The following is a 24,900-nucleotide window of genomic DNA, read 5'->3' as shown; positions in this document are numbered from 1 at the left end:
GGCAGTCTGGGGGCAAACGGGGATTTCCAGCTCCCCCTATGGCTTGGGGGCGATGCTGGGCAGTGGTGGTGGGTGTCCTGGGGGGGGGGGGGGGAATGCCCGCAGCCCGGCCACGCGTGGGGGCAGCAGCGACAACGGCGGCTGCCAGCCCTCTGCTCGCAGCTGGAGTCAGCGTGAGTCAGCCTCCGCCAGCTAAGGAGCTCTCCCGTCCTCCTCCTCTGCTCCACTCATCCCTGGCTCCCCCGGGAGAGGTGACACAAGCCCTGCTCCTGCCCCGTGAGCCTTTGTGACACCCCCTAAAGCCATCACCCCATTGCGCAGAGGGGTCCCAGGGGTCCCTCCCGTGTCCGCGCAGTGGGCGGCCCGGAGCCACGCTGCTCCCGGCACATCCCGGGGGCTCTGCCAGCATTCCCCCCACCGCGTCCCACATTTGGCCAGTCCCAGAAAGCAAACCAACATTTTTAAGCTTGTTTTTTTTTTTCCCTGGCCCTTCTCAGCGTGCCCATTTTCGAACACGAGGCCGCCGGCTACGGAGCCGGGTGCCCCGTGCCGCGGGAAGGGTGCGGGCTGATGTTCGGGCGTCCCCACGGGTTATGGGCAGAGAGGGACGTGCAGCAAGGGGAGAGGAGGGACACTCGGTGGCTTTGCAAACAGCTTGTCCCCAGGGCTGGATTCGCTCCGTTTCCACGCTCAGCTTTCGGGGAGTTTTGTCCCCAGGGAAGCGGCCGAGTGGGGCTGTCGGCCACGTGCCGCGTCCCCACGGGGCGGGCGCCCGGCTGAGCCCCGCACAGCCTGACCCCGTCCTCCCCAAAAACCTGGGTGTTAGCTAACAGCCTGCCAGAGCCCCGGGCTGGCTGAAAAACTGCAATTCTGCTCCAGCTGCTGGAGGAGGAGGTCTGTCCCCACGGGCAGGGGAGGGGAGGGGAAGGGAAGGGAAGGGAAGGGAAGGGAAGGGAAGGGAAGGGAAGGGAAGGGAAGGGAAGGGAAGGGAAGGGAAGGGAAGGGAAGGGAAGGGAAGGGAAGGGAAGGGAAGGGAAGGGAAGGGAAGGGAAGGGAAGGGAAGGGAAGGGAAGGGAAGGGAAGGGAAGGGAAGGGAAGGGAAGGGAAGGGAAGGGAAGGGAAGGGAAGGGAAGGGAAGGGAAGGGAAGGGAAGGGAAGGGAAGGGAAGGGAAGGGAAGGGAAGGGAAGGGAAGGGAAGGGAAGGGAAGGGAAGGGAAGGGAAGGGAAGGGAAGGGAAGGGAAGGGAAGGGAAGGGAAGGGAAGGGAAGGGAAGGGAAGGGAAGGGAAGGGAAGGGAAGGGAAGGGAAGGGAAGCACCCTCCTGCCTGCGCTCCTGCCTGCTTGCCGGCTGATCCAGCTCGGCTAATAAGCAGGTAGCAGCACCTCGGCTTCCCCGCCTGGGTGGGGAGGATGCTTCCAGCACCGAGGGTTTGTAACCGAGGCATAAGGAAGCAGACAGGAGCAAGCAGGTAATTTTTATCCCCGTGATCTAAGCAGCATCGTTTCGCTTGGAAAAATGCATGAATTTTCCTGCTGTTTGCCCCGGCAAACCCTTCGTTCTTCCCCGTCTTGCTTTCTGCTGCAAGAGGGAAGGAGAAGCCACCCCGCCGGCTGGCTGGGCGGTGTTTCACCACCACGACGGGGGGTCAGCTTCGTTTTGGGGTGGGGGCTGGCAGTCGGAAGGCAGAGCCGGGAAATGCTGGGACTGCACCGAGGGTGTTGTGGTCCTGAGCGGCCTGAAGCAAGGAGCAAATGGAAGCTGCTGGTATTTCCCTAATGGGGTGCCTTCCATCTGATAGACCGTCGGTCCGTCCCTATCTCATCTCCGACGGAAAAATCTGAATTTCCTTGGCCGTGCTGATTAAAGTTTAATTACCTTCAATGCAAATGATTTATCAAAGGAACACAGATTTATTATTTTTTTTTGGAGAAGTTCATGCATACCCTGGGAAGGAAAGTGGTTGCTGACGTGCTCCTCCTCGGAGAGCCTGCTCAGTGTAAGCAGAAACCTTTGGGCAGAGGCAGGGAAAAAACTACTTTTGTTTTTTTTTCCCAAATAGCTTCCCCAACTTGTGAAAAATCCCCCTCGACAGCCAATTTTACAAGTGAGTTACATTTTCCCGGTCCTCTGGTATCCGGATGTTGAAACCTCTCGCTGGGAATCGCAGAGACCGGGGGAAAACGGGGCCCTGGCCGTTTTTCCATGTCCTGTGTGCGCGTTCCTGTGCCTGGAGATGTGATTGCAAAACCAGCCCCGGGTTCGGAGGGAGACGGAGGTGCAGGTGCTCACACTGCTGTCGTCGTGCTCCTTCTTTTTCGGAGAGCTTGGCTCCTTTCTCTTGCTCTGCCAAGCCGGCGATGCCTCTTTGCGCCCCGAACCTCGCAGCCAGCAGCACAGGCAGGGCCGACGCGAGCTCTCTGCTCCCCCCAGACTAAAGGGAGCTGGCAATGCGGGAGCTCAGCCCAGTGTAAGAAGGCAGCTTGTCCTACGGCAGAGCACCGCGGGTTGGCGTCCCAGTGACTTAAAGCCACCAAATTTCCTCACCCCAATCCCTCCTCATCCCCGTGCTGGCGGCAGCGCGCGGGACGTGCAGCAGGGGAGCGAAACCCTGCCGCTAACCCCAGCCAGGTGCAGGCGCGGTGCTTGCCAAAGCGATGCCGGCTGTGCCACGGGCACGGCCCCGTGTGCTGCAGCCGAAAGGGCCGTGGAAAACCCCGGCGCAGCGCTCACCGCTGCGTCTTCCCACCCCAAGCTCTTGGCGTTCCTCTCCTCCCCTGCCGGCGTAAGCAAAGCCAAGCTGCAGGGAGGTGCTGCTGGAAGCGCTACCTGCTTTTGCATCCTCAGCCGTCCGTGTTTCCAGCCCCCAGCAAAAAGGAATCCAGCTCTCAAAGCGTCGCTGTACTTAGAAGCAAATGCGAAGACATTAAAAAAAAAAAAAAAAAACAGATCTGCAACATTAGTAACCCATTTGCGCCATGCGAAGATATCATTAATTGCCAATTAGCTGCCGAACAGGACTGAAAACATCCAGCTTGGGTAGCGCAAATGCAGCCGGGCCCTCTGCAACCAGAAAAACACCCGGCACCGTGTAATTAAATGGCTCCTGCACGCTCACCCCACCTGGAAAGGCTGCGGGAGGCTTCCCACGCCGCTGGGACGGGCACCGCTGGGATGGGAGCCGCCGGGATGGGTGCTGCTGGTCCCGCAGACCCCAGCATTTCCCGTGTTGATGCCCCTGGGGACCTGTTTTGGATCTGCCCCGTTTCGGAGGGAGAAGGAGCAGCACAGACACGCGTGCTGGCGGGAGAGCTTTGAGCGATCCCTGCCGCAGAGGTGCCGAGGGTGACGGCGGTGCCTGGCGGACGCGGGCAGAGGAGGTGCAGTATCGGCTCGGGCTGGGCGTGAAGCCCAATGCAAATTGTTAATTGTGTTTTTAATGCAGCGGCTTAAGACCCAGCCCCGTCGCAAACACGAGCAGGGGAAGGTGGCAGAAGCATCCGATCCTGCTCCGCAGGTAGGGCTGTCTGCTGGGCTCGGCGAGGGAGGAAGGCAAAAGGCCTCTCCTGCCTTGGAGCCTGGCCTGGTTGTACCTGGAAAATAGGGACTTACGCTTGGAGAAAAACGTATTTCAAGCATCATTTTCTCTATCTCGATTTTGTGGGCACCTATTAGGTGTCCCTGGCTGCGCAGGCACAATTCTGGATCTGATACCGTGAGAGCCAAAAAGCCTGCAGCAAAGGGATGTGTGGCTGTGGGGCCGCACGGAGTCGGCGTAAAATGGGGACAAATCCCCGTGGTGGGCGAGGGCTGCCTCCTCCTGCGTGCGCCCACCATGGGAGGTCCAATCCTGCTCCCCCTGGCTGATTTATTCACACCAGCAGCTCGCAGTGGTGTAACAGCACCGCAGAAAGCCCCCGGGGGCTTTGCAGGGGGGGAATGCAGGTGGGTCTGTACCCAGCTCCCCCGGCGCATCGCAGAGAGGGGCAGAGTCGTCTCTCCTTGCTCCCCCAGGCCAAATCCTTCTCACGGGACGGGCAGGATGCGGCCCTTTGCTCAGCCCCCTGTGGCACTCTGTATCTCTTCCACCAGCACAAACCCAGCGTGGGCTCCGGGGGCTCGTGCCCTGCCCGGGCAGCTCTCTGCTCCCGTGTTTTCAGGTGCATTTTTTCCATCTCGAGCCCTTCCCGGGGGCTGAGCTCCAGCCCGAGGTGTGCTGGGGAGTGCAAAGCCAGATGCCCACGGCCGGATCCTGCCCAGCTAACGAACCCCGGGGCTCGCGGGCAGCATTGCGGATGCAAAGTGCCAGATCAGCGCGGGGTTCCCATTAGTAATTACGCCAGAGGGTAACGCAGCATCTCCCTGATCACCGACGACCTGGGAGGAGCCGCTCCGCGTGTGATTAAACGTCTGGGCACACGGCGTAAATCACGGGAGTGGGATTTGCCATGGCAGGAGGGATGCAAAGCAAGGAGTGCCAGCGGGGTGCTTGGGGGCACCCTCCTCCTGCACAGTGCCCAGATGAGGGGGGTACTGCCAGCAGGAGGGGTTTTGGGGGCTGCGTTGGCACAGGGGAGAGCGTGGAGAGGCGCAAAACAGGTGGCGAGGGGCTGGGATGGAGCAAGTGGCTGAGGTCAAGCCATGCCCCGCTGGGACGCGTGGCCACAGGGGTCCAGAAGCGTAACCAGAAGCAAAAAAAGGGCAAAAAAAAAAAAAAAACCACTAAGACTAAACGCAGCAAGTGCTGACAAAGCGAGCCGGGGCTGGGGGCGGGGGTCAGGGCGTGTGGCAGCGCTGCTCCCCGCGCCTCTCCTCCTCCGAGCCCGGCATCCTCCAGCCCTGCTCCTTCTCCCGTGTAAAGCCCTGGGCCAAGCCCTGCTGGCCCGGGGAAGCGCTGTGCAAACACAAGTGCCGAATGAGAAACACCTGGGATTTCTCCCCCGCCGCCAGGCACTGTCGTGGCCTTCCAGGCACTTTCTTTCCCCCCCCCCAAAAAAAAAAAAAGTCCGTGAAAAGAGGGCATTGTGCAAGGAAACTCGCAGCCTGGCTGCTGAGCGGCTGGTAAAGTGATGCCAAGGAGATGAGACTGGTTCCCACTAAAAGCGACGCCCAAAGGAAGGTTCTTATCCCGGGAACATGTGCATTTTATGCCACCGTGTTAAAGGGTGTCAGTGCTCTCTTCTAAGTCTTTATATCTGGATCATAAAATTTCAGAGGAGCAGGGGAAAAAAATCCCATAAAGGAGGCAGTAGCCACAGCTGCTTCTGCTTTATTGCGCTCATAGAGCTCATAAACAGCTTTGTTCTGCAAAGTGAAGAGCTCTCGGGCCAGCGGCGCCGTGAGGGCTCCTGCCTGCTGCCATGGGGTGCCCGGCGTGGGGACCTGGCTGTGCGCAGCCACCCCAAAAACCTGCCTGGGCTTTAGGATGCGCTGTGATGCTGTGGTCCAGGGGAGCGTGGCTGGAGTGCTGTGATGGGGGGGCGAGGGATGCAGCCCCGGGGGCTGCAGCAATGCCAGGGCTGGGGAAAAGTGCAGGGATGCGATGGGTGATTTCTCCTCTTTTGGTTATTTCCGCGGTTAAACCCAACAGTCTGCGCCCAGAGACCTGGGAAAGAGGGGGGGGGAAGGAGTTTCCCAGGGCTCTGAAATCCACGCAAGCCCTGTCCTGGAGAGGTAGGGCCCCGGCTGGAATCGGCATTGGGTCCGCTCCTGCCCCTTCAGGACACCCCCACCACCCACATCGGGTGGCCTGGGCACCTCCAGCGCTGCCTGCGCTCACCCCAGGGCCTCCCGTTGGCATCCGCCGGTGTTATTTCCCCCCAGCTGGAGAAACCCAGATGGAAACCACCTGCTCGGCCCCGGCCGGCTGGCCCCGCGTCCCCTGGCCCCGCCGGGTGCCAGCGGGGACACCCCGAGCGCACGGGGAGATGCTGTGGCTGTCGGGGCCGAATCCTGCAGCACGGAGCAGTGCTGCTGTGCTGCCACGAAGCACTGCGGGGCGATGCCAGCCTGCCCCCGTATCGTTTTGGCCCGGGGCCGTGCCTGACTCACGATTTAAGCACGTTCTTCCCTTCGTCCTGTTAACTAGGAGCTCCGTGTGCGAGCCCACAAGTGCGGCGTGCGGCCAGCCGGAGGCTTCGCAGCTGCCACTTCCCGGGGAAGCGACGTGCCTGGGGAACGTTTCTGCTGAACGTGGCCCTTCAGACCCAAACAGCGGGGAGCATTTCCTCGCTGCCCACGTCTGTGCCAGGGATGGTGCAAAACGTCGTGCCCTGCTGCTCGGGAGGGCGCTGGGAGCTGCGCTCTGGTCACGGGCGCGCTCTGCGCCAGGCTGCGGTCTGTGGGCAGCATCACCCTGAGACGGGTGCACTCGTTGGGTTGTTGCTGGCAGAGCAGCGGCTCTGAGCACCCCACTGTCCCTCCCCTAAAGGAGGAGTCCCCCCAGGTTTTGCCCCCAAACTGCTCCCAAACTGCCAGGCAGGCGGCTTGCAGCTGGGGGTTTGGGGAGGAGTGCGGAGCCCATGGGCTCGGTGCTGTGGTGGTGGGGATGCAGGGTGCTTTCCCTTTACCTGCATTATATATATATACGTATACGTGTGCGTATGTACGTGTCTTCCCTGCAAAAGGAGGGACCCAAAATACCGAAATAAAAGCGGTGAAATACAGGTGACCAGAGCTGGAGTTAAGGACGTGGGGCTGTGGGACCCCCGCGATGTGGCCAGGGAGCTCAGCCGCGTTGTGCTGTGTCCCGCCTGCTGCTGAGGAACCAGGAGTTTGACAGTTCTTTGTGGAAGCCCTCTAGAGAAACGTTAGCTGAGACACGGATCCTCGCAGGGGCCTGCTCAGTCCACCCTTTAATAATCCTGGGGTGTTTGGTCGGGCACTTAAAGCGCGCCGTGGTCTGCTCCAGAGGCGGACCCGCGCGGCCGGGATCTCTCCCAGCCCTCCCGCGAGGCACAGCCCAAACACCCGCGGTGCCGGCAGGGGTGGTTTGGGGCTGGGGTGGCCGCTGTGCTGGTGGCCCCTTTGGGGACCGGCTCCAAACGGGCTGGCACCCCCCTGCCAGGCAGAGCGCGGGAGTGGAAACCGAGGGGTGGCCGCAAGGCAGCGCGGTGTGGGGTGCTTTGGCACGGGGTGCGTTGGCACGGGGTGCTTCGCCCTGGGGCTGGCAGGGACAGGGCTGGCGTGGGCTGGGTTTCCTGCATATTTACAGCCCTGCAGCCCCAGAAATTTACAAAGCACGAGGCCAGAGCCCTGTTTCCCCGGCTCCTGCCTGCACCCTGCCTGCTCGTGCGCTCCCTTGAGCAGCGGTCGTCTGCAGCTCCCGATGCAACGTGGGGTTGTCTGAGCCACATTGCAGCAGGCAGCTCGCCCCGTGCTTTGGGGCCAAGCCTCTTTCAGTGCTGGAATCCTGCCTGCTTTGAAAATCCTGCTGGTGAGAGCCTCCTCTATCCAGGTTCGAGCGCACACGGGTGCAAACGGAGTGGCTCCGGCGGAGGAAGCATCTCCAGCTGCACCAGTGTGGGGGCGAGGCTGGTCGCTGACCTCCCGTGCGACGTTTTAACCCCGTCCCCACAGTTTGCATCCAAATGTGAGCGGGGAGCGAGGGAGAGGTTTGCTGCCTTGTGCAAGTCCGTAATCAAAACCCGCTGCCGGGGGCTCCGGCTGAAAGCACATGTGTTGGGGGGGCTGAGCCAGGAGATTCAGGTGCGCCCCTGTGGCACCCCCTGTGCCCTGGCCCCGGACGGGTGCTTCCCCTGCCCAAATTGCATTAATTGCAATTATTTTTCAGCAGATTCCCAGACCCGATTTCTCCCCCAGCTCCTTAGCCCCCTGCTGCCGTGGATTCGCTGATGTCTCATAGGGCTGAGGCTGCGCTGGGGCGTGCGGGGGGACCCCACTGGGGTTCCCAAAATCCCAGCCCCTGCCGTGGAGAAGCCTCCGGGAATGTCTGTCCCCCCGCCGGATGGGGCTGGGATCGGCTGGTGGCTCTGCAGCTCTCGGAGGGAAGCCGGCGAGCAGGCGCGCAGACAGGCTAAAAATATTCCCCCCGCTCCTGTGATCTTTCCTCCCTGCCGGCCGCTGCCTTTCCTGCATTACAACACGTTTCCACGGCTTCCCAGCAGCTCCGGCAGGCGGGGAGCAGCTCTGCCAGCTCCGGGAGATTAAAAAACAGGTCCAGAGCCCCCAAAAAGCCCATTTAGGGCCCCAGAAATGGGAAAGCATGCAGATGGGAGAGGGAGAAGGGTTATTTTGGTGGGGTTGTTTTTGGAAATGCAAAGTGCAGCATGTTTCGTCGTGCAGGGGGCTGAGCCAAACCCACGCCACGGCACTTCCCTGCTGGCCTCGCCAGCTTGCTCCCCCCGAACTAACTAATTGCCTTATCAATAACTTGGCAATGACAAGCACCTGATGCGAAGCGAGCCCGCCCTCCCATCGGGCCGTCCCGAGGAATCTCACAGGCTCCCTTCGCATCCGGCTGCTGCGGCTGGGTTTTGAAGAGGATCCTCGGTGGCAGGCGGCTGTAAATACGGGGGGAGATGAGGGGAAAACCCCGCGTCAGCACCGCCGGCAGAGCCGCACGCAGCGGGTGAACGCCGGCCTCTGCCAGGCAGCGAGGACTCATGCTTCGATTTTCTTCGTATTCCCAACACTGGTGCACTCAAGGGTGGGTTTTCCCTTTTTCCAGCCCCACACGAAACCGCTTCTCGTGTCCTTTTCATCCATCCCGACTTCCCAGACAGAGACGGAGGACAGCGGGGGAAACAGAGAGGGAGATTTGGGGTCCAGACCCACGGCACCCCCCCTCGGTGGGGACCCCCCGTCCCGCTGCTCCCGGTGCCCAGCCGGAGCGCAGCGTGGCCGGTCCCCCCCCGGCCGTGGAGCCGTGGGTGGTTCTGCATTTCTGGCATTCCTGCCCCGGCGCCGATGGCCGCGTGCCACCGCTGGCCATCCCTGCGCTCAGCGGGGCTGTCTCGGGGGCCACCCCTTGCTTCCCGCTCCCCTGCGGAAGGGTGCTGCGGAGCTCGGCTTGCGGAGGGTTTTCCCAACGCTCTGCCAGCCCCGTAACCCCGAGGATGTGCCCAAAGTCTCCCTGCGAGCCCCGGAGCAGGCGGGGGGACCTGCTGTCACCCAGCGCTGGCTCCTGCTTGGGGGGCACCAGCTCTGCCAGCCCACCGCCTATCTCACCGGGACGGACCGGGACGGTGCTGGGGGGGTCGCTCATCCAACATCAAAGAATCGAGGCAGCATCAGGACAAAAACCCCGAGGAGGGCGCCCATAGGTGCCCAGGCGTTCGGTCGTAAAGCAAATAAAGGCAGGGGCTTGATTGTGTCCCTGCGGAGCAGGCGCCCCTGGCGCACCCCATCGCATTGACCCCACAGACTCCAGGGATCACCAGGCTCAGAGCTGGATGCCCAGCTCGCCGCGCACCATTTGCCCCCATGCAGGACAGGGCACGCGTCTGCCTGGCCCAGGGGAGAGGGCAAAAGATGAGTTTCCTTGGAAATCCTCCATGAAATGCAAGAGACCCAGCAAGGTCCAGCTCCTCGCTGGAGTTTATAGCAACGCGTGGCTGTTGTGGTTCTGCGCGGAGCCGAGCGGGGCTTCATTATTTATTTTCTTCCCTTTATGGGCTGAGAAACCATCCCAAAGCCGAGCAGGGCCCGGCCTCCCCCACTCAGTGACCGCCGTCTTTGTCCTGCCTGCCCCGGGGAAGAATTTCTAAACCTCGTCTGCAGCTGGAGCCGTGGCCCTGCCGCCGTGCCAAGCGTCCCCCGAGCGGCGGGGACACCCCTGTCCCCGGGCGCACCCCGGTGCCATGCGCATGCCTCTGGGTATGGTTTATTAAAAAGCAAATATACACTGGGGGAGGCTGGCAGAGAGCTGGAAGCCCCCCTGAAATTGCATTTCATCGGCTTTTACGAAAACTATGTGCAAAATCAGTGGCATAGATGGAGGAGCTCGTGGCCAGGTTATGGGAGAAGTCAGGGAGCAAACCTCTTGGGGTTGCGCGCGGGGGTTTTAGACCCTTCCTGGTACATTTTGCCATAAGGGACATCCTAAAAATTCCTTTGCAAAACGGGCGGCTATTTTTGCGGCACCCGGTGTTAATGCTCGGGGCCGATGGGGAACATGCCTCGGGTGAGCGCGGCCCCAGCCTGAATTTGGAAACGCTCCCCGGACGAAGCGCCCAGCGCGCTGCAGGCTGCGACAGCCCCAGCCTCCGCAAAAAGGAGCTGGGCGCTGAGAACCAGATGAATTTGTTTGTTACTCTGTAGCTTTGTTTATAATTTTTATCCCATTAGCAAAAATCATAGGGAAAATATGTATGAGATAAGAGAGCTTCCACGTCTGTGCAGCGATTCCTGCCAGTAACAATGCCGATATTGAGACGCTGCTACAGAAGATACTCGACTGGCGATAATGCAGGATCACAGTGAACAGCTGCTATTTCCCATCCTCTTAATATAAATACATCTAGTGTGAAAAAAATCTGTATATTTTATATGGATGATATTTTCGGTCATAACCACAGCTCCTTTTTTTTTTTTTTTTTTTTTCCGGAGACATGCCTCGCAATGCAATTAGCTCCCTCAAACCTTCTCCAAAAGAGAAAGACAGAAAGAAAAGGTTCAATTTATTACATTTTCCATCTGCGTTTCCGTTTCTTGGGATTTTTGGCAACCTTAATGCCAGAATTGTGAAAGAGAAATGTCACTGGAGTCCTTGGGGTTTTCCTTTCACAAAGCCGGCCGGCCGGACACTGGCTCGTGTCCATCTTTCCGAGCTCTCCCTGCGGAGGGGACGCACCCGCAGCCCTGGCCTGAAAGTATCTCCATTTATCCTGGGATATGTAACACAGTGTTAGCACGCATGCCGTCCAAATAAGTGTTTGTGTATCGCCTCGCTGGCATCCGAAAACTTTCTGCTGCTTTATTTGGCTGTCCCGGTGCCTCCAGAGCAAGGCACCTTATTACCGAGGGGCGGCTCGTGCAAGCCCGGGGATGAGCAGCAGGGAAGGGGCTGGTGTGGGACCCCCAGGTGACACATTCGGCAGGATGGGACCCGTGTGGCACACCTGTGGCGCTGACTTGCCCTCTTGAGCAGAGCACGAGGTGATGGGGATGTTTGCCCCTCGCTGCCGGAGCTGGCAATGCGCACTCGTCCTCTCCAGCCCCACCGGTGCCGCACTGAAAACGTTTTGTTCGTTTTCTAGAAAACGAACCAAATTGGAGCTCCGCAACGTGCATGGCCCCTGCTGCACACCCCCTGTGCTAGCTGGGGAACGGAGGCCTCCTGAGTGAATTTTGGGGGAAAAAAGACTTTTCTGGCCTCTGCTCTGCTGCTCTGCTGCCCTTGGCTGCGGTGGCACCCAGCACGTGCTGCCGGTGGCTTCACGGGGACGCGGTGTGCCACAAGCAGCAGCGAGCTGCCGGGTGCAAATGCCCCCTGAATTTTTCACGGAATGAGAGAGCGGCGGCGGGCCCAAACCAGGCGCTTTTCCGGCCCCTTTCAGCTCTGCCGAAAGCCAGGCTGTTTTTTTCCATGAGGACAGCAGCGCGTCGGGTTCCCACTGCCGGCACCGCGCGCTCGCGTCGTGTAATTACCCAGCACGATCTGCTGGGCTGCAAACAGATTTCAGGAGCGAGCGTCAGGGTATTCGCAGCGGAGCTGCTCTTTATTTAGGTCTGGGAACAAGCGGCTGTTCTCTCCCACAGCCTCGCAGAGACTGCGGGGGCAGAGCCGGCCTCTCAGGTCAGCCCGAAAGATGCCTATAGACACTTAAAAGTGAGGAATAAATAACTACTCCCGAAACGAATCTCGCCATATGGCACTTCTGAGGAAGGAGCGCCGCGGAAGATGCTTTGCCGCTAATTTATGGCGCTGCTGCTGCTATTCCTGTCCCGGGTCACCGATGGAGCCTGGCCCCGTGTGCGCGTCGGCTGCCTTACGGGCGCGGGGCACCCCTTATGGGCACCCTTCGGCCGTCACAAAAGCGAGCCAGACCCGACCGTGGTCCTGCTGCCAGGACATCAGGGGAGGATTTCCTAGGAGCAGGATCTGGCCCTAATTCTGGCTTGGTTTGGCTCCTGAAGGCAGGCCTGGGGGGTCGGTGGCACGGCCGGGGGCTTGGAGCCCCCAGGCACCGCACGCTGAGGGGTGGCAGCGGCTCCTCCACGGCTGGCTGGGGCTGTGGGAAAACCTGGGGGCTTTGGGGATTTTTTTTGGGGGGGGGGTGGGTTATGGGAGATCGAGGCTTTTGGGGAAAGCTTTCTGGGGGCTTCTCCCCGGTGGCATAGCAGCGGCCCGGGCGGCGCGAGTTTTTGGGGTGGGTGAGAGACGGGAGATGCGATGGGGCACGGGCAGAGCCCGGGGCGTCTGCTCCCAAGGGGCTGCCTCGGGACGGAGCCGGGGGCCGCAGGGCTGGGTGCGGGGGGTGCTCGGCTCCCCCCGCAGAGGCCAGGCGAGTGCCGCGGCCAGGCGATGCCGGCGGCCCCGGGGGGGGGGGTGCCCGGCTCCCTCCCGGCTCCCCCCCCCCCAAAGGAGCTGCCCGCTCCCTGCGGCTGTCGGCTCCCCGCGGGCAGCTCAGCACCCTCAGGACCATCCCCGGGTCCCCTCCCCGGTGTCCTCTGTCCCCCCCCCCGGCCCCGCTCCGTACTGCCCCCCTGCCGGCCCCGGCCCCGCTCCGAGGCTGGAGGGAGGCGGCGCCGGTGGCGCTCGGGGCGGTGCGGCCCGGGAAGGGGCGGGGGCGGCGGGCCGGGCTGGGCTGGGCTGGGCACGGCTCGGCACGGCTCGGCACGGTTCGGCACGGCACGGCTCGGCTGGGCAGAGCGGTCCCCGGAGCCGCAGGTAGGTGCGCACCCGTGCGCCCCGCACCGCGCGCACGGCTCGGGCACGGCACGGGCACGGCTCGGCCGGGCACGGCACGGCTCGGCACGGCTCGGCACGGTCCAACAGCCGCTCTCCCGGCCCCGGTGCGGCTCCGGGGGTGCCCCGGGTGGGCCCGGGCTGGCTCGGGGAGGCTTCGGGGCGGCGGGGGCCGGCGCGGCGGCTTGTTGCGCCGTGGGGGCCGAGTTGGTGCCGGAGAGCTGCAAGTGGCTTCATTTTCCAGGAATGCGAGTCATTTCCTCTGGCCGGTCGCAGGGAGTTGAAATTTAACAGCGGCGGGGCTGCTCCGCCAACCCCCCGCCCGCCCCGCTCCGCTCCTCCGCCCGGCCCCCGGGACCCTTTGCTAGGGGCCGCGCTCGGCCCCGGGTTGCGCTCACCCGTGGGACCCCTGCCCTTGGGTGACGCTCGCCTGTGGGTTGTGCTTGCCCGGGGGGTCCCCTCACCCGTGGGTCTCACCACCAGGGAGTCTGTGAGGCCCATCTCCTGGGGGTCCTATTGCCCAGGGGTCGTGGTCACCCAGGGGTCCCATCACCCAGGGGTTGCGCTCACCCAACGGGTCCCATCGCCCAGGGGTCCCATCGCCCAGGGGTCCCAATCATCACCCGGTCCCCTCACCTCTGTGTCCCCTTGTCCGTGGGTTACACTTGCCCGTGGGATCCACCACCCATGGGTGCTGTTGCCTGTCGGTACCCTCACCGCGGGGCCTCTTGGCCACGGATCCGCCTGCCTCTGGGTGCCACTCACCCGTGGGTGCCCCTACCTGTGGGTGCCGTCACCCCAGGACCTGCTCAGCACCAGGTCAGTCCCACGGGAGGCTGCGTGGCCTGAGGGTCACTGGGGCGAGCGGAGCCACAGGGGTGCCATGGCACGGAGCTGGCGGTGGCACCCGGTGCACCCGGTAGCGCCACTGTGGCTCACCGTCGTGCTTCCCACCGGGGATGTGAATCCCCATCCAAGTCGTGAGGATAAACCCATGCAGCGCCTTAATGACGCCCTAAACGAGCTGGTGCCCCCGTAGGGACTAGCGTTCCCATGAGGAGTGCCTTTCCCTGCTGCAGGGCTGGGGCTGAGGGCTCCCGGCCACGCCGTGCCACCCGTGTCCTTCGGCTCAGCGGTGCCCGGCCGTGACGTGCCGCCGCCGCCTCGGGGACACCGTGGTGGCAGCGGGAGGGACGCGGCCGGGTGCCTTCGCTGTCGTCTCGCAGTTCTGAATCAGCTTTTTTCTGCTCGTGGCTGATGCGTTTTCTGGTCATGAGGGTGTTTTTCGCTCGAAGCCAAGCTCAGCTTTTCCAGAAAGGTTACAGCCGCGCTGATTGCGCGCCGAGGGTTTCTGCTCTCCGCTGTTCCTGGGCTGCTTTGTGTTGGTGTTTTTCCACCAGGCTTGCTCGCACTCCCTAATTCTTAGATAGAGCGTGGATTGATTTGGTCTCTGTTGCTTGAAAGCGACGTTGTTTCGTTTAAAACTCCGAGTCCCGAAGGCAGATTGGGATTTGGTTATAGGTTATAGGCTTTTTACTATCAGTTTGCAAAGGGGTTCTTTTTTTAAACTCGGTTTATTCAGGCTCTTTAAACCCAGAATCTGTAAGCAATTATTCCATTACATGAAAGTCAGTACACTGAAAAGGATTAATTCAGACCAGATGTAAAAATAAATGTGAATTTCAAATTAAGATGATGTCAGCTCCCTCCTGCTAAAAAAAAAAGAAAATAAAAAAAAAAAAAAAGAAAAGCAGCGCTGTGGACTCCAGATGGAATATACAAATTATGGTTGTGGTTAAAATATCTGCCTGGTTGTTAATTTAGTTTTATGCTTTTCTTTTTCTTTTTTTTTTTTTTTCTTTGCCTCTCTGAAAAGCAGGCTTATGATATTTTCCAAAGGCAGAAGGCTCTCCCCGCTGCTGCTGGGGAAGGGGAGCCGGGGAGGCGCAGCGCGGCCCCCCCAGCCCTGGTGCTTTTGGGGCCGCCCGGGGCGATTCGGGGAGCGGAGGTGCCCGGCTGCTCGAGGAGACCGCGCTGCTCGCTCGTGGGCTGCCCAGCCAGGGCGGCTCCGCTCTTCCTCTCCAGTCCTGAGGATCCAAAAAAATTAACTTTGGCTTCGTTTGCCCCAGTCTGGAGCTGGAGGCAAAGGTACCGCGGACTTCGGAGGGCGCAGATGGGGACCCGAAGGTTCAAGGCGCCGTCGTCTGTGTTTCGGCGTGAAATGGAGCTGGTTTGGTGCGAAATGGAGCCGAGGGCTTGGTGCCTGCCATGTGTGGTCTTTGGGAAGCGATGCTGGGAGCCACCCGGCGGGGCTGAGCCGTGGGGAGCCCGCTGGCATCCCGCGGGGCTGTGCCTGGGTTCTGCACCCACCCCACGTGCTTTGCACCTCGCTGCGGACCCGAGGCAGGGCAGCGCTTCCCCACGTGCGGTTTTGAACCCGTCTCCTTCCCCTGGGAAATCACCCCTGTCCCGGGGCTACAATAAGTACGATCAAGGCTTTTTTTTTTTTTTTGGCTCTTTCCACGTGCACCCGGAGCCGCGCGTTCCCCGGAGCGGGGACCGGTTTGGGTGCTGAGCCCCAGCTGGGCCGTGGCAGCGCGGCTCCTGCCCGGGAGCGCAGCCATGGGATGGGGCTCCCAAAAGGGGCTTCTGCACAAAAATCTTCCGAGCCTTTCCGAAAGCCCTTTCCCTGGGAAAGAGGACTTTGCCCGGGGTCGGGGCATCACACAGGCAGGAGGCTGCCGTGGAGCTGATGTTATTTTTTTTAACAGGGGCTTTCGTGGTTTGGAAATGTCTCTTTCCGGCGCGGGGAGGCCAAGCCGGCTGCGGGGAGGTTGAGCTGCTCCTTACGGCTGCCTCGTGGTTGGAGAGCAGATCCTGCAGCCAAACCCAGGGCCAAACCCCCGAGGATTTACGGGTGCTGCTCGGGCTAACCCCATGGACGGAGAGGGCAGCGCTGCTTCCCGTCCGCGGGCATCCTTCGGGGCAACTGCTGCCATCCTGGCACCCGTGCGCCAAGAAATCCCGCCGTGGGGCTGGGGGACGTTTCACAAAGCCCCGGAAAGCGTGGGGGGGGGTGTAACGGGATGAAAGCACTGCGCAGGGGCGCGGGGTGCCCGCGCCGGGGTCCCGGCTGGCCGGGGCACACAAAGCCCCGTCTGTTCCCCTGCCTCTCCTCGAATAACCCGCAGCAAGCAGAGCAGCGCCGCGTCTCCTCCTCCTCCTCCTCCCAGCGCTGCCGCGGGGGATAATTGCTTCCAGCCGTGTGCCAGCCGGCCTCCAGCCGGCCTCCAGCCCGCCTCGCGCCCTGCGCCCCCTCTCCAGCCTCCTCCTCGGAAGCCGGCGGTCTGAGCGGCTCGCGGTGCGATTTTGGGCACCGCCGTGGGATGGGGATGGTGGCGGCTGGGCAAAGCCCGGCTTTGGGAGGCTGGAAGGAGGCTGAAAAATAAACGAAACGAAGCCCAGCCGCCCCAGTTTGACGCTACAGGGAGCGCTGCTTCCCCGGGCCCCGTCCCAGCGCCGGCGGGGAGGCGTGGGCCGCGTGGCCGTCCTGCCCTGCCCTGCGTGGGGGCATCTCCTCGTTTCCAGCCCTCCCAAACTGGGCAGAGCTGCGGGACGCTGGTGGGGCCGGATGCGTGCGTGCGGCCCCGGCCGTGTCCCTGGTGAGCTGTCCCCATGGATCATCGCCGCTGGCTTCCTTCAGGGCTCGGACATCTGCAGCGGCCCCAGGGGGGGCCACGGATAGAGCCCCCCCCCCCGACCCGGTGGTGCTGCACCTGGGAGCTCTCGGCAGACGTTGCTTTAATCCCAGAGGCCGGTGGTGAAGTTTTCCAGAAGGAAATAAAATGGAAGGGGCTGGTTCACGAAACAGGAAAGGAAAACAGAGAAGATAAAAAGCAGGAGCTGGCGGCCGGAGCCTGCCGAGATCCGTCTGCTGAGTGCCTCTGCTGCCGGTTTAGTTTTTAGTGCGCCGAGCCCAAAGGAAGGCAGCGAAGGCAGGAGGAATTGCTGCGCCACGTACGGGTAACCCGCAGCTGGAAAACTCCGTGCTTCCAGGCTGGATTCGACATCTTGCATGGCAGAGGGCAGGGCGGGGGGAGCAATTTCCTGAGCCCCCGGCGCGGTGTCGTGTCCCGCAGGGCTTGGCCCCGGCTGCACGTGCAGAGCATCCCCGTTTTGGGATGGTGCTCGTGTCCCAGCCCTTGGTGGCCGTCCCCGGGTGTCCCCAGCGCTGCTGCACGCCGGTGGCCGCGGGGACCCCGGTGTCCTTTGGGTGCAGCTCCCGCTGCCCCGGCCGAGTCCCCAGCATCCCAACTGCTTTGTGGGGGATGAAGTAATGGAATATTTATAACGCGGTCCTTTTTCCCAGTGCAGGTCTCTTTCATCTGCCTCTGTTCGTTATGAGGAAACTGTTGAGTTCATGAAGAATTGGAGACAATTTTAATTACGGGGTGACCGCAAGCGTGAATTAATCTAGCTTTTGGGTTAGCAGAAGCTGCGCTAAGTGACAGCCTTAAAACTTGTAATAACAGCTTGCGCATACCTGCGCCCTGTGATGTGGGGTAAAACCGACTCTAAACTCTTCCAAACAAGAAATTCCTGCCCCGTGAATTCATCTTCCCATCCAGCTCTGCACTTTGTTCTGCCTTTCCTCTCCCTGCGCCGATCAACCCCTTGCATAATCCCTTAATGCGCTGCTATTGTGGCTCGGGAGCGCCGAAACAAAAGCCGGGGACCGGCGGCCGGGTTGGACGGCCGATAGGACAGAATTTACAAACAAAAAAAAAAAAAAAAAAGGAAATTGGTCAAATATAAACGTGACAGGGCTCGAGGGATGCGCTGCGTTAAGGGATGCGCTATCAGCGTGTGCCTCGTGCCGTGCTGCTTCTCCCCGCCTTGGTGGCAGCAGGAGGGACTCGCCGGTGACAAGCGCCACCCGCCAGCACGGTGACATCCATCCTCGGGCATCCCCGGAGCCGAAATGTCACAAACCGAGACCCGGCCACGTCCTCTGGATCCGATCGTGTGCACTGCGGGGCGGGGGGGGAGATGCTGCACATGCAGAGCAGCCTCGTTTCGCGTGGAAAAGAGTTGTGCGCCGGCTTCTTCTGAAGGAAAAAGCCACCTCGGCCACGAAGTTCAGGCTATGTAAATCCCCGGCGCTGGAACGGGACCAGAATTTCTGTTGGCTGCGAGAGCCTGCCAAGCTGCTCCTCTGCCGCCGCCCGAGCCTTCGCGTGCCCGCAGCCGTGCGTGCAGGACCCGCGCTGGTCCAACGCCGCGCGTGCCCGGGCAGCGGGGATGTTGGGAGCTGCTTTTCCGAGGTTTATTGCACAATGTTTTCTTTCCAGCTCGGCTTTGTAAAAGCATTCGTCCTGTGGCACCGGGGTGAGCCAGGGAGATGCTCTTGCAAGCACAACAGGTCGAGGAATTTTCTCCCTGCCCCCCGGAGTGATGGAGCGCGAGGAGGCTGACGAGGTGTCTGCAGTGCCTTCCCATGACGTTTTAATGCTTTTTGCCCAAGCTGCCTTTAGCAGGAAAAACACCGATTCTTGCTGTGCCATGGCCGGGAGAGCCACATGTGCCGGCACCATGGGGCCGCTCCATGCCCCAAACCCTCTGTCCTCCGTGGGTTTTACAGCTTCGTGGGCACCAGCACCACTTTGCTGTACCACACCTTGCAAAATTGCACGTGGGGAAGGTTTGCTGGGGGTCTCTGCATGCACCAGGGGCAGCTCGTGATGGAAAATTGCAGGATCCGAGCAGAGCTCCCTTGCTGCAATCTCTTCTTGCCGTTCCCAGCCCGGAGCCATGCGTGTTCGGGGCTCGTGTCAGCGCTTGTTTGGGCACACGGGGAGAAAAATACCTGTTCGCTGGGAATTTTAGCATCGACCACAGATAGACAGGGTTTGCCCCCGGCTCACGGTTAGCCAACAGCAGCACTTACCGGGTTATTTTCCTTTTTTTAAGCCTTTCCGCCCAGCGCCGGTGGGTATTTCTGGGGAGGCAGCCGAGCGCAGCGCCCAGCCCGCGGCTGTCTCGGCGCGCCGGAGCAGCAGCAGCTCGCCGGCGGCAGCACGGGCTCCGGCTGCCGGGGAATGCAAGCTGACCTTGTGGGAAGGAGCAGCAGATGCCCCAAAATAATGCACCTGGCTCTGGTGGGGACAGCTCGCCCGAGTAGGGCTCGGAATGCCCGGTGGGTGCCTCTCACCCAGCTTGCGGACACCCAGGGGAAGCTCCGGCAGCCGGGGGGGTTCATAAAGCTGCCCTGACAAGGGGCGACAGCGTTCAGCAGGAGGGTCTGGAGCGTTTCCTCTACAAACGCAGAACTGCACATTTTTTTCCTCCAGCGTTTTGCCTGCTCTCACAGGTAGTGCCCTGCAGGGCGAGGAGTAAATGTACGGCCTGGCGTCGCTCCCGGGGCACGGGCGGTTTTGCCAGGGCCCCGAAGACGTGGTTTCATTTCCAGGAGCTCTTCGGGCTTCTTCCGCGGGGCCGGGCCGGGTGCCAGCAGCCCGGCTGGAGGAAGGACCCGGTTATTTCTACCCGTAAAGTCAAGGATATTCTGTGCGATGGTTGGAGCCCCTCGGGCTGCAGCAGGAGGATGCTCAGGGGCCGTGGGGCACCCGTGGGTGGCAGCGGGGTGCAGAGGGCGCTGGCACCGTGCAGCGCCTGGCCCTGGGGCGTGGTGCCCTCCCCTCTGTTGGGGACGCTCACCAAATACCTTCAGCCCCGTTTCGTTCCCTGCTGTGATCTTTAATGAACCCTGTAAGAAGCCCGGCTGCTGGGCTGCTTGCTCCGAGTCGGGATCGAGCACGTCCGGGCACGGTCACGGTGCGCAGATGCAGCGCACGGACGCGGTGCACGGTGCAAGGCATGGAGGCAGTGGCACGGGTGCGGCGCACAGCCACAGCGTGTGGCCACGATGCACGTGTGCGATGCACGGCCCCGATGCACGGCTGTGGTGCACGTGTTTAATGCACGGCCACATTGCACAGCCGCGCAATGCCTCGGTGGTTCCAGCCCAGCGCGGCAGGAGAGTTGCACCTCTGGGTTTCCCAGCTCGTGCTAACCGCCGGTAACCACCTAACGCCAAGTCACCTCGGGGCACTTTTTCCTCTGCTCTAAAAATCTCCAAGTGAAACTGTTTTGGAAGCCAAGTGTGTTTTCATTTAGACCAAAGCTAATACTTGGTGGAGAGGGAGACGCTGTCGTGTCCTCGGTGCCAGCACAGAGCTGCTGGGTAGGAAAAGGAGTGAGCTAGTTTGGATTTTAAAGATCCTTGCTCATTGTTCCATGCGGGCGTTTGTGTCCCTGGGGACAGCTGTGGGATAAAGAGTGCTTAAGGAATATTTGCCCTTGAAAATAGGATAAAACCCAGTTGCCTGTGGTTGGTGCTGGGACGGGTTTGTCTTGGCCCCGGTCCCGACTCAGGCGAACGCAGGGAAATGGCGGGGGCCGGGCGGGCAGGGGGGCGAGGGCTGGTGGCTGCCCCGTGCATCCCGTGGGGCTCGGTTCGTCTGAGCCCTGCAAGAAGTCGGGGCAGTGCTGGAGGGGCATGGGGCTGCTGGGGGGGGCGCAGGTCCTGAATTGGACCCCACCGACCTGGGCCTTTCCGCAGCTCGCAGCAAAACCTCCTGCGAGGCAGCACTGCCGCGGACCAGCCCGGTTTGTTCCCAGCACAAAGACTTTTTTATGATCGCTGCGATGCCGGGAAAGCCTCTTCTGAGGTTTTTCTGAAACTGTAGCTGGGAGAAGAAAGCCGCTGCTTCAGGCTTTTTGGGCTGGGCTGCGATCCCACGCTGCCCGAACCACGGCGGGGCACGCTCGGGCGCTTCGGGTGTCCCCTGCCGCCCCTTGGCGGGGGGACAACAGCATCACGGGGGGGGCACAACTATGGGGGGCTCCTGGGGGGCTCATTATAAGCCGTGGGACAGGGAATTCGGTGCAGGGCTCATCGACCCCTTGTCCCACAGGGATGGCGCCCGCGGGGACCGAGGCCGCCCCGGCCCGCCGGTGAGGTGCCCGCCGCCCGCCCCCAGCCCCAGCCCGGCCGCGCGGCGAGGGAGAGCCCGGCCCACGATGAACAAGCTGCCCTTCCACAACAACCGAGTCATGCAGGACCGCCGCAGCGTGTGCATCTTCCTCCCCAACGACGACTCCCTCAACATCATCATCAACGTAAGGCGGCGGCGGATCGGGGGCGCGCGGCGGACCCCCCCGTTCCCGCTGAGCACGGCCGTTGGCATCACCCCGCGCCTCTTTTGCCAGCTCTCGTCTTGCTTCTGCTTCTAATTTTGACCCCCCCCGCCCTCTCCTTGCTGCAGAAACCCCCACAGGTTGTTCCCCTTGAAGGGTGCATCAGTGCTTTACGCTCTCCTGCTTCTTCTTCGTTCAATTTGCTGCTTGCTGAGATTTTCGTTGGGTACTGGACGTGAAATTCCCACACTTTGCTTATTTTTTTTAATTAGTGCTACTCAATATTCCATTGTCTGCCCCCAAACCAGCTTGGTTGCAGTGCGTTCTGCACCACCTGCGGTCAAGCTGCCCCAGCTGCGCGTGTCCCACATATTTTGGGGGATTTTGTCCCCGTGCAAAAACTAGACCCAGACCCGCCGGTGACCATGCCTGGGGACACGGCAGGGTTTCGGTGCCGTCGGCCAGGCTCGGTGCCCATGCGACGGGGCTTGTGCGTGCATCCGCAGGTGAAGATCTTGTGCCACGAGCTGCTCGTGCAGGTGTGCGACCTCCTGAGGCTGAAGGACTGCCACCTCTTCGGGCTCAGCGTCATCCAGAGTAAGTCTGGGGCTCGCCCGCCGGTGCCGGTGGCCGGTCCTGCCGGAGCCGTCCGGGCGCGAGTGGGACGCGCCGGCCACGCTCACCCCTCTCCCCCCGCAGACAATGAGCACGTGTACATGGACCTGGCCCAGAAACTCTACAAGTACTGCCCCAAGGAGTGGAAGAAGGAGGCCAGCAAGGTCAGCGGTGAGGTGTTGCATGGAGAGATGACGGCACTAAGGCCACCTCTGTCCCCGGCGCAGGTCACTGTCCCTGCGCAGCTGCGGGGGGGGGGGGGGGGGGGGTAAACGCGCTGTGGGGGGGGATGAGTGTGCAAACCCTGAGGGAGCTTGGTGGCTGTCACCCCCGTGCCACCACGTGCCCCAGCTGGGGACCTGTCCTCCACATGAATTTTTTCCCCGGTGATTTTTTTCCTTCCTCATTTCCCTGTATTTTAGCAGAATCTCGGCTTCCGTCCAGTTTTTAAAATCAAGCATTCTTTTTTTTATCCTTTTTTTTTTTTTTTCCTTTTCCCAAAGCACCTTTATAATTATTTTCAATGCAGCCTGCACAGGGAGCTCGGTGTGAAGGCTCCTGTGCTGCTGCTGGGACTGGCGAAGGGACAGAGAGGGATGGAAGAGGGACATCAGCACGGAGGAAGGCAGCTGCAGACCCACTGGGGGTCTTGAACCCAACCTCCACCTTCTTTAAACCCAAATCCCCTTTGTTTTTTTTGAGATAAGGCAGATTTGGGGGGGAAAAGTGGTGGTGGGGAGGGGAATTGCCAAGACGGACCTTGCGCTGGGGATGTCGGTGCGGGGACCGGGGTTCACAGCGTGACAGCGGGATCCCCGCAGGAGCCCCGAATGCCTTCTGTGTTTCAGGGGATCGACCAGTTCGGCCCCCCCATGATCATCCACTTCCGAGTGCAGTACTACGTGGAGAACGGCAGGCTGATAAGGTGAGGGGTGGGCGCCCCGTGATAACCGCCTGCGGGGCTCGTGGCGCTCTGGGCTGCGTCTGGGCAGTGCCAAAATGCTGGGAAAAAAAAAAAAAGAGATCTTTGTGAAAGTAACCCGAAATAGCACGTCTTCATTCAGAAGTGTTCAGGCACCCGAAGCTCGCCCCTTTTTGCTGTCCCTGTCCCTATCTGTTCGTGTGCCAAGGGACCCCGTGCTGCGAACCTCCCTGCAGGGACTATCAGGGACGCTTCTCCCCCTCAGTGATGAAGGAGCCATTTTGGGGGCTGCGGACATCAGATTTAGGAGATTTAGGATTTTATCACTCACCGGAAGGACTGAAGGGAGCTTGATGTGTTCTTTCAGAAAAAAAAAAAAAAAAACACAAAACATTTGCAGGGCCTAAAGCGTCTCGGGGATGTGTTGGGGCACGGTGGCCGCGCGGAGGTGCTCCGGTGGGGTTAATTGCCCGGCTGCGAACTGGGCGCTGCAGGGGGTGGCTGCGATGTCGTGCTGCCGTGGGACCCCAGCACCCCTCCCAAAAATCCTCTCGTCCCCTGCAGCGACCGGACGGCGCGGTACTACTACTACTGGCACCTGCGGAAGCAGGTGCTGCACTCGCAGTGCGTGCTGCGCGAGGAGGCCTACTTCCTGCTCACCGCCTTCGCCCTGCAGGCCGACCTGGGCGACTTCAAGCGCAACAAGCACTACGGGAAGTACTTCGAGCCCGAAGCCTATTTCCCCGCCTGGGTAAGCCTGCTGCTGCCCGCTGCAAGGATATCCCGTGTTTGGGGTATCTCCTGCCCGCTCTCCCCGCTGGCCCTGCGCTGCTCGGGGTTCGTTTCAGGAGAAGGGGCGATGGCGCTGCCTCCTCAGCTCCGGCCTTGTCCTGGTTATTAATAACCAGTGACAACTGCGGGGCTGCAAATAGCTGTTGGGGTCAGCGTAGTTGTTTTCACAGGGATTTTCCTGTGTTTGCTACGAGGATGCTCGCTACAGGGGGCTTCCCCTCGCGCCGCGTCGCCCGGCCACCCCCACGTGCCCCCCGCGGGCTCTGCAGCCCCTGGGTGCTGCTGTCCCCGTGCACAGCCCCCCCACCCGGGACCCCCCCGTCGGCAGGGACGTTGCTCGCTGCTTGGCACCAGGCTGGGCAGGGTGTCCCCAAAAAAGCCTGGTTGTGACCAGACTACTGAATATCGGCATTGAAGCGCAGCGAGGGGCAACGCGTGTGGTGCGCTGACGCCAAAAAGCTGAGCCTCCCCCCAGGGCGTCCCGCAGCCAGGACTGCCCAGGACGCTGGGGTGGCAGGATGAATAAATCATAGAATGATAGAATATCCTATAAAACATGTAGGCACTGCTGCTCGCTTTGATTGATGACTTACATTTCGTGGGTTTGCCCCAGATCTACCGGTTTCCCTGTTTTTCGTACATGCTGGGGATAAGTGACGGCCCCATGTCCCTGCCCAGTGGGAAACCCTACAAGGAGGAATGGGTGGCCCCTGTATTTATTCCATTTGTGCCACCAGAAGTTGAGCACTACGGGGATGGGGGCTTGCAAGTCTCTAAAATGGAAGGCATTGCTTTGGTTTTCCTTTTCCCTTGGACTCGCCCGTGCTCCCCTCGACACCCTTCTCATCTTCAAACAGGTGGTGGCCAAGAGGGGCCGGGACTACATCCTGAAGCATGTCCCCAACATGCACAAGGACCAGTTCGCTCTGACGGCCTCCGAGGCCCACCTCAAGTACATCAAGGAGGCCGTGCGGCTGGACGACGTGGCCGTGCACTACTACAGGCTGTACAAGGTGAGAGCCCCCGCTTGCGGCAGCCCGAAATTGAGGAGGAGAAGTTTGTCTTTGGGAGAGCGTGGGGAATGGCAAGTATGGAAAGTGTCTGAGCGTGGCAAGGAGGCACATTGTTGAAAAGGGCTGGAAAAACGATTAAAATACCTTTTTTCCAGCCCTTCGTGCCCTGCAGGGAGATGTGCGTGGGTGAGCTGTGGCCACACGCGTGGCCACTGTCACCTGTGTGGTGCTGGTGCTGGTTGTGCTCAGGCACACAAGTGCCCCAGCCTTCTTTCTGAAGATCTTTCAAAGTTTCCTGAGGTTAAGCTGCTCTACAAGGGGTTTGGCATTTTGGGGGAGGAGAGGTGGCACTGGCTCGGAGGATGCAACCCGCAGTGACATGCGTGCCACTGACGGCTCAGGCCTGGCGCCCAGCGCCCGCTGCAGAGGCGGACACCTGGCTGCAGATCTACACGCTTCAAGGTGCAAATCGTGTATTTAAAAACATCTCA

The 24,900-nt window shown here is 61.1% G+C and overlaps 1 protein-coding gene across 5 annotated transcripts in view; it reads left to right on the top strand.

Annotated features, from left to right (window-relative positions):
• The window catches only part of FRMD6 (FERM domain containing 6), a 35,592-nt gene that overhangs the window by 5,163 nt on the left and 5,529 nt on the right, over nt 1-24,900 (top strand). For 2 of the 5 annotated variants that reach the window (XM_066998645.1, XM_066998646.1), the window contains exons 3-8: nt 20,845-21,049; nt 21,574-21,664; nt 21,767-21,909; nt 22,531-22,607; nt 23,169-23,355; nt 24,254-24,409. In XM_066998645.1, the coding sequence (XP_066854746.1) occupies nt 20,951-21,049; nt 21,574-21,664; nt 21,767-21,909; nt 22,531-22,607; nt 23,169-23,355; nt 24,254-24,409 (753 nt within the window). In that variant the 5' untranslated portion in view covers nt 20,845-20,950. Of the gene's footprint in view, nt 1-12,709; nt 12,851-20,844; nt 21,050-21,573; nt 21,665-21,766; nt 21,910-22,503; nt 22,608-23,168; nt 23,356-24,253; nt 24,410-24,900 lie in introns of those variants that run through there. The other 3 variants (XM_066998644.1, XM_066998643.1, XM_066998642.1) reach the window with 3 other exon arrangements.

Source organism: Anser cygnoides, chromosome 5 (genome assembly GCF_040182565.1).
Source record: "Anser cygnoides isolate HZ-2024a breed goose chromosome 5, Taihu_goose_T2T_genome, whole genome shotgun sequence".
NCBI classification, from domain to species: domain Eukaryota; kingdom Metazoa; phylum Chordata; class Aves; order Anseriformes; family Anatidae; genus Anser; species Anser cygnoides.
This window is presented reverse-complemented; position numbering and strand designations above follow the sequence as displayed.